Source organism: Carassius auratus, chromosome 8, assembly GCF_003368295.1.
Source record: "Carassius auratus strain Wakin chromosome 8, ASM336829v1, whole genome shotgun sequence".
NCBI lineage: Eukaryota > Metazoa > Chordata > Actinopteri > Cypriniformes > Cyprinidae > Carassius > Carassius auratus.
Genome location: NC_039250.1, coordinates 14417051 through 14436224, shown reverse-complemented (window position 1 = coordinate 14436224; position 19174 = coordinate 14417051). Strand labels below are relative to the sequence as shown.

Genomic DNA, 19174 nt, shown 5'->3' with positions numbered 1-19174 from the left:
TTGAAATCTTTATTTTTTTTCACTACATATTCACAAACAAGATCTGATATTGCATGGACATTACCATTCTGTGGGGCTGAACAATGGAATATAAAAAAATCAGGTAAAAAAAAAAAAAAGACAGTACAATTAAAAATACCACAAATAGCAATTTTCAAAATATCATGAAAGATGGAGATGAAAGTGTTGACAGGCAGGTCGACACAACATCATACAAATCAAACACACGGTTCTGACAAGAACAGGGAAATATTATTTTTAATAAAACAAGCCGGGAATGTGACATTATTTGTACATACATGCAAACAAAAGTCCATAATTAGTCTTAAATCAACCTACACCCTTTCCATCAATTCAAACAACAAAATATTAAACCGATTATCTACAAATGTTCACTCAAAAGTATTAAGGCACTATTTTAAATCCCATTACACTTTTCCCCAGTCAATGTGTTCCTTCTGACATGAACACAACCTATACATAGGTTTAAAGTTTACCCATTTAAAAGTACTATTTAAAAATAAAGCCCATTGTTTTACAGTGCTGTTGGTTAACTGTGTTGAAGGCAGAATAAACTGGCAGTTTGGTAATTGTATGCATGTATATTTTTGCATGAGCTAATTAGCAGCAAAAGTCTTTGTGCCTATGCATAGTTGATTGTTCGGTTTACTAGTTGCATGTGTTTATTTGTTTTTTACTTCACTGTAGTGGTCTTTAAAGGCCAGGGAAACAACCAATGGTCAGTTAAACCAGAGGAACGTCCTCCATGATAGCTAAAAAAATCAGTTTTTAAAGCCTAAAACCAAAACAAGACGTCTTTATCTATGGCTTGTATGAGAACAGGTCAGTCACAGGCAGTTAGACGAAACAATACTGATCTCCAAATGTTTTGTTTGGTACATATGTACATGAATAAGGAAAAATCTGATGGTATGAAATGACGGTGTTCAGCTTTCAGTATCTTGAAGCTGAACGACTTGATCCAGACAAACGGAAGACAACCATATGAAAAAACAGGCGAGAGAGAGACGGGAGGAGAGAGACATGACCAGAGATCCAATGAGGTGAGGAAAGGATGCTGGGACAGGTCTGCAGGGTAAAGGTGTTCATGAACATGGTCCATGTGTACTGGAGCACAGAGGGAGACACAAGGAGGATTTCATCTCTGCAAAGACAGTGAGACACAGTAAGTCAAAAGTGTTCATTCATACAAATGACAAATGCTGAGCTGATATTAGAGATGGGTGAGAATAAGAGAAGATACAATGACAACAGACCGATTTAAACCATGAAGGAAACCCTCACAGAGAAATAGTATGGAGGAAAGCTTAAAAGAACGTCATGGGTTGAATACAAGCTCAATATGTATGAAATTACAGAAAGACCGATAATTGCATCATAAATGTCCATTTCAAGTTAATTTCCACCAGCATGTTTTTTCCAAAAATGTTTTGCAAATGTTTTTTTATGTTGATCCATATTGGTTGATATTACATATATAATTTTGATCATTTACATAATTCTTACCTTGGCCATCTAACCCTCCTTTAAAAGAAAATCTTTAATAACACTAGTAGTTTAATAACGGTGTCATTTTTACTAAATCTCTAAAATCGAAATCTTCACATCATAATGTGGTGCAACAAGCGGACTGATTTTTATGCCAATCATTATTTATCAGTCATAAATTAAACATAATTTTCCTATCCAATCTATCAGCCAATCAAATCAGAATATCATATGATCATGTGACACTGAATAATGATGCTGAAAAGTCAGCTGTGCCATCGAAGTAATAGATGACATCTTTCAACAGTTTTCAATTTGTAAAATATAATATATAAGTCTTTGCTGTATTTTTGATCAAACAAAGTCTTGGTGAGACTTCTTAAATTTTTTTTTTTTTTTAATTGTACCAAACCTAAACTTTTGATGTTTATGTTGAACTGTGTATGTTAAAACCAGCAAATGGTAACATGATTAAAAAAATGAATGCAAAAGAATCCATGACGGACAAAACACATGAGAAAGTATTTGTGTTTTAATAGCACTTTACCGAAATGCTCCACCAATTGAGCAGAAACATCTAATTCTGAAATTGCTTTATCAGAGTTAGTGATACATTTGTGTTACTTATGTGATGTTCAACAACTGAGCAGTTATGTGGCTCTGAATTTCGTGTGTGTTGACCTTTTCTCTGCATCAACACTTCTTTGCTTTTTTCTGAGTTGACCTTGTTTCCCTTTAATCTCATGACTAGGATTAGACCCAGTTTCCTCAACAAAATCATGACAGGAGTCTGAATGGCTCGCTAGCCTAGAGGATGCTTTTGTCCTACAGGATGATTTCTGGGGTTTATCTGATAGACTGTGTGGAGTGGACTGATCGCTAGATGTCACACTCGATGCTGCCCGAGGGAAACATTTTGATTGCGTCGTAGACACTGTATTTGAACCTGCAAAACGACTAAAAGAAGTTCCCTCATCAGATCGAGATTTAGAGATGTTAGACTGCTTTTTGAGAAAAGTACGTTCTGCATCAAACTTTTTGAAAGGTCTTAAATCATTCTCCTGCATTGTAACTTTACGTCTTTTCTCCGATCCATCAGTTCTATCTAAATGCGTATCAAGGGTTTCGACTGAACGTGAAGCGCCTTTGCTCACTGGTGCAGACGCGCGACGTGTTTTAATAAACGTGTTACTGCGCAACGGCACGTACACTTTTAGACGTTTTCCCTGTGATTCGTTAACTTTAGGCTGTCGTGACTGAATAGCAAATGGTCCCAACCCTCCAGTAGAGTCATCTAACGAGCGAGACGAACCTGACCCATAACTACGAATGAAAGTAGTGTCGCGCACAAGCCCCACAGATGCCAAACTCTGCGTGGACGTAGAGGACTCTGGTTCATTTGAGGCAGAAAAAGAGGAGTGTGAGGAAGAAGAGGAGGGCGCTCTTACGGGGCTGCAGTGAAGGCTGCGTGAGAGCGCCCTCGTGTGGCTGCTTGTGTTCTGCGGGCCGGCAGGCACTAGCAGTGGACTGGAGCGTGGACTGCTTCTCATGGGGCTCCGCTGGGCTCGGCCTGATTTGGACAGATGCTTGGTCCGGGAAAGGCGCGGGCTGCCACCGTTACTGAGAGGCGCCTCCAGGTCCTCCAGCCGCTGGGTCAGTGCCAGCTTCTGCTGAATGGCCATGCGGAGCAGAGAGTTGAGCGTCTTTTTCTCATCCTCAGCGGCGGCGAGCTGTCTCTGCATCTCATCTAACTGAGTTACGTACTGGTCACATCTGTGAAAATGATAAGGATACAGGAAACAGGAATGGAGATACATATAAAATGAAATAACGAAAGAATAAAAGGGATTACGTTTTGCATAAACATCCCTTAAAAAAACAATTTAGCTTTTATTAGAAACTGATGCAAGAATGTGTAGAACAGTCTTTGTTGTCCTCATGAAAGCGCGACACACAACAGCCCGAAAGCCTTTGATGTTCAAACAATAAAATGCTTCACTTCGGCATGTTTTGAGTAAAAACACAAACCAATACACAGTTGTCACTGATAACTAGTATTACTTGTGAGGGAAATCATTATTATTACTATTGCTTATACTTTGGGTTAGTGATTAATATGAAACTTTGGCCTGTAACTTGTTAGTACAGACATGATAGACCAACTTTATTTGATCTTTTAAATACATTTTTTATGTTTTTCTTTTAGTCAGGTGGTGGGAAAGGCGAATGAGAGTTAAACAATTTCAAAAATAAACAATCCCTTTCACATCAAAATTATCAAAACAAACAGATATAGTATACTGTAGCAGTGAGCTCCTTGGACTTTGGCAAGCAACCAACTACCAATTAACTAGTGGCTTTTTAAAATGGCTGACGCTGATATATACACAATCCCATTAAAGGTTGTGGTTAGTTTTTTAAAGCAATTAGCAAGGATGCATTAAATTGATGGAAATGACAGTAATGTTGTATAATGTTACAAAATATTTATATATATAAAAAAAAGTTAAATAAACTTTCTATTCATCAAAGAATCCTGACAAAAAAAATTCCACAAAATGTGTATTATTTACAACGGTTTTAACATTCATAGTAAGAAATGCTTCTTGAGCAGCAAATCAATATATAAGAATGATTTCTGAAGGATCATGTGACACTGAAGACTGGAGGAATGATGCTGAAAATACAGCTTTGATCACGGAAATAAATTTAAGTTTAAAATATATTAAACATTTCACAATATTACTGTTTTTACTCTATTTCCAAATCATACTGAATTCTTACTGACCACAAACTTTTCACAAATCATGCATTTTATCACTATTTTAAGACTATAAATAACATGCACATCAAAACTGCTGCTATAAACGTAATTAAAAAAAAAAGTTTTTACTGAAATCATTAAAAAACCGTGAAAACTGATGAAAAGTGTTTAAACAAGTTATGTGGCTGTTTGAAATCTTTAAAAATCTGCATTTATCTCAGGTTATACTACGGGGCCATTGAATGCTTGACTCTGATTGGCTGACGAACGTTCTGAGGTGTGCAATTATTTTCTGGGAAATGCACGGCCAAAGTAGTTCCAGGCAGCTCTCTTGACCACATTACAGTTCTGTATCACTTCGCACAGTTAACTAGAATAACGGTCACGCAGTTTGCACAAAAAGGTGTTTTCAGCGCTGCCCTGATGATTTTATCACTTAGCCTATATAGTGTAGCAACTTAAAGGCTACACATGACATTTCTCACTGAAGCAGAAGAGTGTTTCGAGACGCACAGTGGTACGTTAGCTTAATTCACACAGGTGCTCGCTCTCTCCCTCTGTCGCTCTCGCTCTCTTTCTAATAACTGCATTAGAATGCTATCAATGGCTCAAGCCTCCATTACCAGCTTTAAAACAATGTTTTGGTACTAGCGTTGGATGAGATGCGGAAGAAATAGTCCTACTCACAGTAGTGATTTAAGTAGAAAAACCGGACGAATCCCTTTAAATAAATCATCTGATCGATGTCTTGAGGTGTGGTAACCATAGTATAATTTAAGCAAGGAATAATTTTTCAATTATTGAATTATTCTAAAAGATGTTGCATACCACATGAGTTTATATTAATGTTCTAATGAGGTCTAGATTTTTCCATTTACAGTAACTTGACTGAAAACGTTATCCTTGCTTCCACCGCTCTCGGTTCTCTTGACACTTGATCTCTCAGTGAGCTGCTCTCGTCTGCACATGGGATCAGGGAGCTCGTGAGAGACTGAACCTGGAGATTATGATCTTATTATCTTACTCTTTAAACAGGGTCATGACCGTCTAATCTCTACCACTCTTTATCCAAACTCCTAACATATGTCTTTCTACAAATGTAAACAAACACTGCCTGCATCTTTTTCACCGCAGTGACTAAAAAAATAGCTATAAACCTTACATCATGTCAGCTGATGATTTATGTATAAAAGATAGTCAATCATAAAAAAAATATTACTAAAATTGATTGGTTGTTCCTCAATTGACAAATGAAAGCTGGAACTGAGAGTATCAACTTCTCCCATGAACTTATTTGGACTCTGTCCATAAATCAACCCAGTTTACAAACAACCAGTTTAACCTTAAAACCCCTAACATCACTCACAGGAAATGAGTTATGTGCTGTACGAACAATGACCTGAGAAACTCCCATGACCTGTGAGCGCACAAAGCACTTGACGCATGTGTAATCCCATCATACCTGCTTGCGAACATGACGCGAAGGGAGGAGAAGGTGGCTGCGTCCTCCTTCAGGGCCTTCAGTTCATTTCTCAGCTTCTTCATAGTGTCCGTCACCATACTCTTCTCAGTCTCGTACTTTGTCTTCAGGTTGGTTAAAGCCAACTCGGCCGTCTGAGAAAAAAAAAACAAAATCATAAAATAAAACAGTAAAGCAGTTATATGATCTGATTTACATCAAAGGAAACCATGCGCTCGAGTTAGGAACAGTCTCCAAACAGCATAAATACGGTACATTTCACACAACTATTCAAACCATTTTTGCCTAATCAACCTATATTTGGCCATTTAAAGAGTATAAGCGATGGTTATTAATGATTCTTGCTTGATTAAAGAAAAAGGTTGTTTTGTATCTGTTCTCAAACCTACTGACATCCTTGTCAATTCCCTTATAGATCCCATACATCCGGCCAGACATTTTTTTTTTCCATGTTTTAAACTCTTCTGGCACTTATGCATCTGTATTTCATTCTTTATTGTGGTTGGAATAATTTATGCATGTACGAATGTGATTGTTTTATCTTTTCTTAGTTGTTTTTGAGCTCACCAAGAAGAACTACAAAAAATAATGTTTGGAAATAAATAAAAAAATCTAACATCTGTACCTGTTTATTGGCCTTCAGGACAGTTCGGAGCGTGGCTATCTGCTCTCTCTTGGTGCTCAGGAGGGACTTCAGTTTTAGCACCTCCTCGATGAGCGCCTCTGTGTCACGGTCTGATTCAGTGCTCTCTCCTGCTGCCGGAGAGGACAACAGGTTACGCTGCCTGCACAGGTCCACCGCCACCTGCAAAAGTTTCAAAAAGTAAAAAAATTACTTTTATAGCACATTGTGACTTATGAGCTAAACAAAGGGAACAACACAATATAAAATGCATGACATATTAAAATATTCATGATCATAGTATAAAAACAGAAAATTCAGTCAAAAATGGCTATAAAGAAAACAGATTTAGATTCTGATATTGAACATTATTTTGTTTTCTTGAGTTGACTGAAAGCAAAAGTGCAGCTATAATCTGAATGTTGTGGTTAAAACGGATTCAGGCCGCCATCCTAAGGCAGCCTGGTCTAATCGGTTCAAATTTCATGCTTTACCTCTCCAGAAAAAAAAAAAAGCTGCTTAAAAGGCTTAAATGAAATGTTCCAATGATAAGCCATAACTTTATTCAGCTATCCTTATTTAAAGACCATTTTAGGATTCATTAATATACAATATAGAATCGTTGTGTGTACACTTCCTTATATAACAATATTATATTGCCCTTATTACATTAACTACAGGGCCCTATGATTTCCAGATTGCAGAAAACACAGACATAATCGTGGAATCCAGTCATAAAAATGGAATTTACTGTTTCATGTTGAATGTCAAAGAATTTGCCAAATTTTGGATGAATAAATCAAATGAAGGACAGTCCACTAAAATTAAAATGTGATATTGACTAGTAGTGTCTGTGAATATTAAGCTGCAAAATACTACGACATTTAAATATGAATCCTGCATATTCTGTGTGACTGAATGAATGGTGTAGACTAGAGTGCAGACGAACGGTTTCGTTTACTACACACATAATGAAGCGCGCGTGATGCTTGCAGTAATTTCAGCCTCTGCCGAGTGTATGAACACATGACCATATCAAAAACTGCTCTGGGAGTCACTTCATCAGCATTTCTTTTGAGAAAATCTATCATCATATCATATAAACAGAAACCTATAGGTCTTCAAAACAATAAAAGTTCAGTTTAACTTGAAGAACCTGTGACAAATATATTACTTGGCCTAATGTAATGATATTATGATAATACAATTATTATTAACAGGGGTGCACATAAGTGGTCCGCAGGTCCACATGCGCGACCAAAATAAAAAATGCGTTATATAAATATGTTCTGACAGGGCATTTGCGTAGCGACATGGTTGACCGCTGTTAATACACAATTACCATTGCAGATCACAAACTGTACTATAGAAGTTTTATTTTCAACCTGAAAGCATAAATCTAGGCTATGCCATGCCGTATTCAAAGCACAATGTAAAACTGTGACATTCATCCACTGACGCTCTTTAATACATAGACAGTAAAAAATCAGCAGCGCTAAATCTGGAAGCGCCTATACTTACTTGCCAGCAACCTGCCAAAATAAAAGCCTGCTAATTTTAAGTTTGAATATGATGAAAATGCTTTTATTTATTTATTGTTAGACGCTTTTATCCAAAGCGACTTAAAATTGGGGAATACATAAAGCGATTCTTCTTAAAGAAGCGACCAAACAAATGTAGTAGTAAATACTGGGAGGACTAAACCAAATCTCCAGGTTCTCTTATGACTTATGAGAACCAGGCTGAAAAAAATTATGCGCACCCCTAATTATTAAAACATTATTTTAAGGAATATGTACCAGAATTTAATTATTAAAAAAGAAACAAAGATAGCGAAAAAAAAAATGCATTTCAAAAGGCCCTATACCTACAATAAAGTGCTGAGGTTGGAAATTAGGCACTTGGGCAGAAATGCCATCAAGATGAACCAAAATGCCCCCCAAATTTAATTAGCAATTAAAACAAAAGCTAAGGCTGTCGTGATCAAAGTGAAATGGGAAAACAAATAAAAAGTGAACAAGAAATGACATAAAACATACCTGTAAATGTTTAATCTGGCATCGTATGACAGCAACCAGATGGCGCACATTGGTTGGGTCCCTGAAGTCTAGTGTTGGAGACCCTGGACAACTTCCGCAGCTAGAGGATGTGTCTCCGCTTCCTCCATTGCCCAGGTCCAACACTTCACCCGACCGCCTGTGTCTGCGGAGGGATCTGTGATAGTGGTGCGGCTGCAAATGGCTGTGCGTTCTTCCGGCTTGTGCTCCTTCACGGTAGTAATCCAGTGTAACGCGACTGGGCGTGAGGTTGTTACAAACACACACATGATGGTAAAGGTTGGCCAGCTCCTCAGAGAAGGCCAGAAGCTCTTCCTGCGCAGCACTGAGGTGTCCTTCAGAGTCCGTGGCGACCTGCCGTGTGGCGCCAATTTCCCGTTCTAACTGTCCAATTCGCTCCTGGTCCTGTCGGCTAGCAGCGATACACTGTCGTATTTTATTAGCGAGTTCCTGTGCCTCACCCCTCCAGCGTTCTTTCTCCTGCTTGTAGCGCTCCTCCAGGGCTTTGGAGTGTTCACCAGCCTCTTTCAGCTCCTCGTGCAGACGCACAAGCTCCTCATTTACCGCTTGCATGCGGCACTCTAGTACCTCTGTGCTTTTGGCATCCACTTCATAGTAGCTGATGACATTTTCGGCTTCTTGGTTCTGAAGAGGCCTGGGAGACGGGCTCATTCCATTCTCTCGTTCAGCAGGTCTTTTCAAGGCAGTGCCCTGAAGGGTCTCCAAACGTTGGGTCAGCTGTTCCATCTTCACCCGTTGCTCACTGAGAGCATCTTCAGACTGAGATAACTGCTGCTGGAGGTCATGCACAGTGCTGCTCAGAGTGGCTTTCTCTCTCTCCACCTGGACAAGGGTACACAAACAATATGGGCTCTCAAAAACAAGGATCATGAAGATTTATTCCGATTGACTAATTAAATCCAAGTGTTTTGGATGAATAACAACACTAAAGAGAAACTTACTAAAGACACTAGAACTAAACAGACTTTTAAAGGAGGGCCACTTCAGAATGATTTATGCTAATTAAAGGGCTTTAAATTTAATTCACAATTTTTTTTAGGTTTTAGTAAAAGTATCAAATTCTGAAAATCACAGCACTTTGAGTAAACCAGTATCCTTTCCCGTTCTCCTAACTTTCCTATACAACAAAGGCAGAAAGGTCAAAATAATAATTATAATCAATCAGTCAATATAAATCAATGATACAAATACATTTTAATAATAAAAAAGAAAACTGGACTATCTGGCTGGGTGAAAAACACTTGTTTCTTAGTAACTGACTTGATGGTACAGTACATCGGAGCAGGAAGTGGTATGAAACAGGAAGCAGTTTTCATGTCAGATGATGGTTTCATGCATGAAACTGCAGAGTTAAAAATAAGAAACCCCACATGACCATTTTACAGGCATTTACATCACAGGGTTTGAATCTTTTAATCTTTGGTATGAGATTAGATCTGAATAGACTGACATCAGCCAATATAAACCTCACTTGCCCCCCAAATTTATAAACAGTCTCAAGAATAATGAAACCAATGTCATGGTGATGGATGTAAATTTCTGAGATACTGGTCATATATAAACACAAAAACACAAGACAAATAATTCTCAGAAAGTCTCCAGTAATAAAGCTTTGATATGAAAATGCTGACACAGTTTCCTCACCTGCAGCAGCTGCTGCTTGAGTTTCTGGCTGTCTGACAGGTGCAGCTCACTCAGGAGATCAGCCACCAGCCCGGGAGCCTGCGGTCTGAGGAACAAGTCACTGTTTCTGGGTGTGGAGCATCTGTTTCTCTCCATCCCTTTGGAGTTATTATACCCACTGTCCATCTCCTCCTCCTCCTCTCCTCCCCCTCTGTCCTTCTCTCCGTCCCGGCTGTCATCCAGCTGTAGCTCTATGTGGCCAAAAGAGTCAAATGGGTTGAGGGTAAGGGTGGTGAGCTCTCGTCTCAGGTTGTTCTTCTGCTCCCTCTCCTCTTTCAGGGCCTCGAGTGCCTCGTCCAGCTGACGCTCTGCGATCTCCCTCAGACGCCCGGCCTCTTCTAGCTGTGCCCTCATCAGCTCCAGCTCCTCATCTTTATGGGTCAACTCCAACTTCACTGACTCAAACTCCACCTGTGGACACAAATGATTTATCATTGTGCCTTTGTCATCTTATATTAGTTTATACAGGGCTGCACAATTTTTTGCAATTACAATTATGGATGCCACATTTACTTAATCATTCAAAGTGGCAACTGATTGTTCAAAGTCCACTTATGTTATTCTGTGTGTTTTTTCTTTCTACATATCTTAAGGGTTTTTTCCATTATTGTAATTTTAGTTTGGTATAATATAATACCATTCAGATTTTTACTTTATAATTTAAAGAAGAAACCAATCTGATGTATAGTTGACATTTGAGGCTAAATACTATAGAAAAGCACTACAAGTTTTTCAGTTAGTGTTTTCAGCTGGCTTATTTTCATATAAAAATACAGCATGCATTTGCATTAAACAAATGGTATAAACATCATTCAATGTAAATTGTGATAATCATAATGAATAAAATCGCAATTACAATTTCAAGTGAATAATCAACAATTATAATTGTCATAATCGTGCAGCCCTAAGTTTATATATTCAATTTTTTAAGTTTTATTTTAGTAATTTTAGCACTTTTACTTGAAAAACGGTTACCATGACATTTAACTAAATTTTTTATTTATTTTAATATTTCTTTCAAATTTAACAGTTTTAGATAACAACAAAAATGAAAAGACCACCTAATGAAAAGACCAACAAACAATTTGACTAGGGTTACTAGAAGTCATAAACTGAAACTTGTTAGGCTTGATTAGCCCGCCTTTTCTGATGTGATCTGGCATCATATAACTACTGGATACAGTAACATACAAACAATAACCATAATATTGACTAATAATTAGATCCCATTTCTATGAACACCGATGACAAATAACAGTAAACAAACCCAGATCTGTATCCACTTCATGACATCAGTCGTTTCTGGACTATTGCACCCCTCTCTGAATTCACTCAGGAAATGACACCCATATTTATATTAATATCACAGTGTATAAACAACAGACTGAATAACTAGTTCAAGGCCATGCATTTTGGGAGCATTCGTATCAAAAATATATCTAAACAAGTTTAAAAGAATAATTCACACCCTCAGATCATCTAAGATCTTGATGAGTTTGTTTCTTCTTTGGAACAAATTTGTAGATGTTTCTTCTTTTTTGCTTTCTGGACTCTCATTTAGAGAAATGCTAAGTTTCTCCAAATCTGTTCCAATGAAGAAACATCTACAGTACATCTTGGGTGGCCATGAAGGTGATGTGTCATTTTTGGCTGAACTATTCCTTTAACAACAAACAGGTTCAAGTGTTAGCATTCACACAGTGTCACACTTCAGTGTCAATCCCAAAACTTTGCATATGATCACATTCATCACAATTGGTGACAGAATTAGTGGCATCATAACACATATTTTGAGTCAGTTCACTATAAATAGTCTAGTTATTGAAGTCTGTATATTTAATGTCTGATTTCACCCTAAGCAAACCGGTTTTCAGTCCAACAAGGCAGGCGTTCCAGCCTCTGAGTGTCTGTGAATATTGATGCGGGACGTGAATAAAACCGTTCTCGTGTGCAGCCCCTCAGAAGGAAGGCTTTGTTAAAAATCAGCTGAGACTGAAGCACTACAACAGAAGTGTTTGTACTGCCGTGACAGCAGCTGCAAAAAACACATTCAAAATCACCAGGCATCTCCAGCGAATCACATTCCATAAGCAAAATCAGCCCTAAATTACTCAACCTTAGTCATCCTAGGTCTACATGACTTTCTTTTTTCAGAAGAATCCAGTCGGAGTTGTATTAAAAATGGTCTTTGATCTTTCAAGCTGTTTCATTTCACTCAGCAGGTGTTGCATGCATCAGTCCAAAATAAGTTAAATAAAAATGCCTATCCTTAAAAAGAAGTGTCTCAGACGGCTCCGGGGGGTGAACAAAGTCCTCCTGCAGCGAATCGATGCATTTTTTGAAGAAAAATATCTATATTCAAAACTTAATAATAACTTTAATCTATCTTGTACATGGAAGCAGCTCCGCGAGGATGATGTATGAGGTCACTCAGAAGTGAAGCATGCGAAAGCGTAGTAGAGAGATCGAAACAACGGTCACTGATTGGAAGTAAAAAACTAGTATTTGTAAAGCAGAATGTAAGGAGACTGCCAAAAAAAAAAAAACAAGAGGAGACTGGTTTTTCTTTGCAGAAGTAAAAAACTTTGCTTCCTTTGCTCCGGTTAAAAACATTGGTATTCACGCGAATATAGATATTTTTCTTACAAAAACACATCGAATCGCTACAGAAGGCTTTAGAGCCATGAAACAGCTTGAAAGATCAAAGAACATTTGTAATATAACTCCGACTGGATTCGTCTGAGAGAAGAAAGTCATATACACCAAGGATGACTTGAGGGGGAGTAATTTATGGGCTAGTTTTAAGTCCAGCAAACACTACAATTAAGTGATTAAATGTTACAAAGAGTTGGATATTCAATAAATACAGAAAACACCACCACAAACAACGCTTAAACTGCATTCTCACGCACCTGGTTCTCCTTAAGCACTGAGACTTGTTTCTGCAGGGAGATGTTCTCCTCCTCCAACTCACTGTTATCCTGAAGCTGCCGCACCTCTCGAGTCTTGTACTCCTTCATCTCCTCTCTAATTCGGTTCTTCTCCACCTCCAAGCACTCACACTCCTAGAGTCAGCAGGAGCAGTCAGACACATAACATATAAAATAAAATAAACTGACAATAAATTAGATCCGAACAATTACGTGGTGGAAGTTTCTCTTTGTTCAATTTAATACAAATTCTCAAAAAGCACAGTTCACACAAAATTATACTATGTATCATTATTTACATTTTATTCCAGATGAGACTTTGTTCCACTTCGAAATACAAAAGGTGAAGTTTAGCAGTCCCAGGTGCTTTTTCTCATACAATTAAACATTTTGAAGAATTTTTTTTTTTTGCAGAGATTGCAAGCTGATTTAGCATAGAAATCAACTCGTTTCTCATTAGAGGGCAAAGATTTTATTATTAAGGAACTTTACTTAAAAGTATAAATTATTTGTTTTGTCCAGTACAATAGTTCAATAAGTAGTTCACAATGGCCTCTCTTCTCTTCAGGCTGACATTGAAACTCAACCCGGTAGTTGAGCCAGTAAGGTGTTCATTGGTCTAGTGGTTAGGAATGCACATTTTATGTGAACCCTAGCCTTCTGATTGATGGTGGTGTATGTACCTTCTTCAGCTGGGTGGAGAGGCTGGCCAGTCGCTCGTTTTCAGCCGAGGTGTTGGCCAGCATGACACGGGCATGTTTAAGCTCCGCCTGCAGCTCGTCCATGCGAATCTCCATGGCTGCCTCTTTAGTGGCCGACTCCTGCAGGAGCCGATCTTCTCGACTTTCCCCATCAGCGGCTGCACGCTTATGGCTGCTCACAGAGTCTGCCAGAGCCTGTAAACATACACACATATAATACATCAATCAAAACACACATCTTCATCACCGCCAAGACACTGAGTTACACTAGCAGAGGTTTGGCCAAGAAGAAACAAAACAATTTAGTTGACTGGCTTAAAGCAACGCTCACACAATTTACGGCCCCTCAGCTACTTTGTGTGAATTTCTGAAATTCTTCAAATGAGAAGAGTAGAGCTGCTGAAAGTTAAGTTGTCAAACTTTAATTATTTTGAGTAATTGGTTTACTCGCCTAGCCAATAAACAACAGCAACTGTATTGAGAGCTACATTCCAGCTTTAGTAGCTACCAGAGGGTGAAATACAATGCGTTTAGTTCATGCTAAGGCCGCTGGGTTACACTTTATTTTAGTGTCCTTGTTGTTACAGTGCAATTATACACTTAAACTAATTAAAAATATTAACTACATGTACCTACTATATGATTAGGGTTAGGCTTAGGGTTGCTTGCATGCAAATATGCATAATTTATTGTTATTATAATAGTAAGTACATGTAACCTTAAAATAAAGTGTTACCGGCCACTGTATCCCTTAGACAAATGGTAACAAAATATACACCAGTTTTGCTCACACTGAAACTCAACTGTTACAAGATGAATTAACATTGGCTAGGTTGTTATTAACACGGTCACACTCTTTTCTCTGAACATTATAATTTGAGTCATGGGAGAACATGTGGGAAAACCATGCTTGTGCTACTCTATAATTAATGATGGAAGGCAGACTGAAGAAGGAGAATTTATACTTCTGTTCAGTAAAAGTAAAAGGACACGCTTTTCAAAAGATTTGCTTTTCCTTCCGTCCCTCAAAATGACTTCCTTGAGTGAAACACCAAAAGATGATGTAAGAATATCTCAGAAGCTCTATTCCATACAACAAAAGCAGAAGGTGAAGTATAAAGGTCTCAAACCTCATCTAAACAACACACAAAAACCAATGGCCTTGGGCTTCATCACACTATTGTTGGAGCCACTGTAAGGAATAGAGCTGCTCATGGAATAGAACACATTCTGTCTTGCATCTCTTTTTATGTATGAGAATAGCAAGGAAAATAATATTGCTTTGAAAAAAAATTTATATAGTAATTGTTTCTTTGTGGGTAAACCATTTCAGAGAAAAGATTTCTTGATTTAACAGAAATATTTATTAGAATCCTGAAGGGCTAAACATGAAATGATGATGCAGTCAATGTGTCCAACTCTAGGATGTTACAACTGTCTGTCACATGTTTTTATTTCCTAGCACACCAGACCCAGATCTGTGCACCCCAGTCATCTCGCTCTACCACATTCACCTACTTTGCCAATTTCATGCTCTACTAATCAGACACACAGAGAGAGAAATACATGAGCCTAATCTTCATACCAGAGGGGTGGGTCCACAATGTGCCTAATATGTGAGCTTCACATAAAAAAAAAAGAGTGACATATTAGCTGAAGTTGGCAAACCAATAATATGTGCACATAGAATGCCCTCAATATGTTGCCAATTTTGAATTATTGCAAAAGACTTAAAGCATGGATTTTGGGGCACAGATTTATGAAATAAATCGGATAACAAAGAGAGCTAAAAATGCCCGTACATCCCAGGCTTACAGCCTATTTGTTTTCTACTTTGGCCATGAACCACATAGACTGATCTGGCTGAACAGTGCTCTATTAAAACTGTCCTAAAAAGTCCAAACAAAACAGCACTGTTTTAAAAGAGAGCTCCTTATTCTCAAACACTAACCAAAATGGAAAATGAAATGCATTTGCTTTTTTTTTTTTTTTTATGTTTATGGGCAAATGACAATCTGGAAAGTCTTTGCATTGCTCTCAGCTAGTATTTCACAAGGAGGTGGGACAAATATTGATTTATTTATTATTTCAGCCAAACATTTAAATATTATGAAAATACTTGCATAATTTTTGCAATTTTTGTTGGCTTAATTAAAACTAAACTTTTTTTTGTCATCATATGCCTGCATCTGTCAAGCCGAGGATATAAATATCCAACTAATTTTGGTTAGTCCCCTGGGACCTAAAGAAGTGCATGTTGTGTAATTATTTCATTTAAATATCAAGTTTTGATTTGTACATTGTTACATAAGATCTGCAGGGAAAAGCCCTTGCAGTCACCATGTAAAAAGCAGAGAAACCCATACTATTATAACACTATTATAACTGTGATGTGAAAGGTTCCAAAGGTGTCCAAAATGGGAAAAAAATTGGACAACTTGGACAGGCCAGATAAACAAAACTACTAAAGGTATAGGAAATATGGCCCAGATTACATTTTATACAGGTTCACTTGCCTTGATGATTTGTGCTGACCCACAAATGTTTTGTGTGGTGAATCATTGGCTGTCGTGTGCAAGAAACCATAGAAATTCAAGAGACATTTAAGACAGCAAATACTTCATGCTATAACGAATCAAAAAAAAAACAACAACAGTAAACCATTTTGTGAATCACTCTTAGGAAAAAAAAGAAGCTCCTTGTTTCATGCAACAATTCCTCAAAACTTTAACTTAAGCTTCCACCCTCTTTTCCTTCTTTTTATCTCAGGCTCTCTATTGACTGACCTCTCTGAGCTGTGTCACTTCGATCTTCAGGGCTTCATGTTCTTCCTCCAGCTGGCTGTGTTTGACCTTCAGTGCAGCGTTCTCCTCCAGAACGGCCAGGCCGTACCATGCGGCCTGTAACTTCTCCTCATTGGCTTCCTGAAGTTCAGCCGCCAGCCTCTCCACCTCTGCTTGAAGACCCCCATCTCCCCCTCCTCCGATCTCCTCCAACTCTCCATCACCCTCCTCCAGCATCCTCTGCCCAACCTCACGCTCCAGCCAAGAACAGATACTTCACTCCTGTCTCGTCATGTCTGTGAGAAGACAGATGTTAAGGCACATTCACACCAAAAATGATAGAGATATTATAAAGATGAATGAAAAGCGCTTATAAACCAGCTATGGATTTAAGATTTAAAGGATCCCTGTGGTTTTTCATTTAAAAGAAAAAGAAAGGGGAAAAAAAAATTTAAGACAGCCATAAATATTAGTATCATAATTGTTTTTGTTGTAATGTAAAATGCAATTATTATTGTTAATAATAATAATAATAATAATAATCTAAAATACTAGATAATTTTGTTTTGTGATATTACAATAGTAATATATTAAGACATTTTAGTCAAATTGGGAAATCACTGGAAACGTGATCATTTTAATAATACTATATCATTTTATTGTAGTGGGAAAGAGCAGCTTTGACACTGTGCTAAACATCTCCTTTTCTGTGCCCCAGAAGAAAAAGGAGTTTGAGTTTGGAGCAGCATGATGACGGCCGGGAACTGTCACTTACTATAACTATAGTTTTCACATTCATGGTTTTAAATGTTAAGTGTATAACATCACGATCCGTCTTAAGGTGATAAGCTTCTTCAAAACCAACCACTCCGCTCAAAGACCTCAGACGTAACATTATTATGAGATTATCAGAGCTACTAATCTGGCATTCAATGAGATGGTCTCGCATCAGACCAGCAGGACACAGTCGAATGAGATTTACTCCACAGCTTGAAAGACTTCTACACTTTCACTTTGGCAGGCCCTATGTCATCTAATGAAATGATGGTTACAACGTGGATTATTGAAGGGGACAACTCATCCCAAAAATGAGAAAACGTCATCATTTACTCAGCCTCATGCTATTCCAGAACCATATAACTTTTTACTGAAAAACACACGAAGACAATGACAGTCTGAGTCACCATTCAAGTGGTGGAAGAATTCTCATTTTTGGGAGAACTGTCCCTTTAACAGCATTCAATATGACTGTGTAGCGTTTCCAAATAACAGACACACCACTTCTTCCTTTACTTCTGCCTCATGTAGACACATAATAACACAAGCAGGGCATGGATTTAGGTTCCGGTTTTGTCACAAAGCGTCTATATTTGGTGGTTTATTGACATTAGTGCAGCAAGTATGCGATTACTCTTCATTTTAATACACGAACTGGGTTGGTCAGGCTACGAACGCTCATTGTTATTAAAAATACATTGATGTCTAAATCTTGAGGAATTTGACAAGGTGACAAATCCCTACAAGTTAACGTTAGTTTGATGTAGCCATAGTGCTAACATAATAAACATTAAGATTTTCCCGGCTTTAGCGACACGTTACAAGACGCATTTTCTAGTAATTGTAATAGTGGCAACTGTTGCCTAAAAATAAGCAAAGGTTCATTTGCTGAAGTATCTGTATAAGCTCATAACATCCGCATTATTTCTTCAGTACAAGGTTAGTTCGTTTGTGGCGAAGCTGTCAGCTGGCCGTGGCCAAAGATACAAATGTCGCTTTTAATCGTTTCTTACCTTTATACTAAGTTGACAGAATCATTAATAGATAGGTGAAACGTGAATTTGAGTTCGAAGGAGATCAGCCCTTTCCTTGCGCGCGCTCCTGAACACAGCCGTTTGAATGAACACGCACGAGCACAGCGCTGAAGAGCAGCTCAACAGCCAATGACGCGCGTCCACTTCCGCCAGCTCCAGTGAACATAAATATAGCGGATGTGGTTCTGTCGCTCAATAAAAATGAAGATCAAGTTGTCGTAGCATACGCATCTGAAAGTATTCAACGAACATTTGATGAATATGTGTTTATGTACATTTCTTATTCGGGTGTCTTAAAGAAGGAATCAACATAGTAGCAAAGAATATATCTAAATTGTAGTAGCTACAATCTACTACAACTGATAAACTACACCGGCAAAAAAGTGCCACAAAAAATATTGTTTCTGACAGTCAAAATGCCATTTTACACTACATTGACATGTTTTTCCACACACACACACACTGCTTAACAAATTCATTTTATTCTTTATAAAAACGCGAATCACATACATGTGAAGTTCTCTAATCTACAGCATGCAGTAGGCAATCTTTTCTTCAAATCATTCCTCAAATAAAATTGACTGAGATGTGATTCACACAATGTCCATTCAACAGCCAAATAGCCACTGTTTGCCTTAAAATTATGTGTTGTGTTGGCTGAGAAAAAAAAAAAACAATAAGAAAACGCAATAATCTTTTGTTGTTTAGTACTTAAGCTTTGTCACAAAATACGTCTTAATTAATATTATGAGATAAATGTGCAGTAAATAAAAGATCATATAAGTCGGTGCTCTGTGACAATTTTTTCTACAC

The 19174-nt window shown here is 37.9% G+C and overlaps 1 protein-coding gene across 1 annotated transcript; it reads right to left on the bottom strand.

Annotated features, from left to right (window-relative positions):
• Positions 1–240: 240 nt before the first annotated feature.
• On the bottom strand, positions 241–18491 carry LOC113107376 (protein bicaudal D homolog 2-like). The gene is made up of 10 exons (XM_026269842.1): positions 18341–18491; positions 16554–16846; positions 13750–13962; positions 13049–13201; positions 10098–10547; positions 8415–9275; positions 6379–6558; positions 5736–5887; positions 2958–3282; positions 241–1165 (listed from the first exon to the last, which is right to left on the bottom strand). The coding sequence occupies exons 2-10, from the start codon at positions 16785–16787 to the stop codon at positions 1160–1162; spliced, it is 2574 nt and encodes an 857-aa protein (XP_026125627.1). The 5' UTR covers positions 16788–16846; positions 18341–18491; the 3' UTR covers positions 241–1159.
• Positions 18492–19174: the final 683 nt, after the last annotated feature.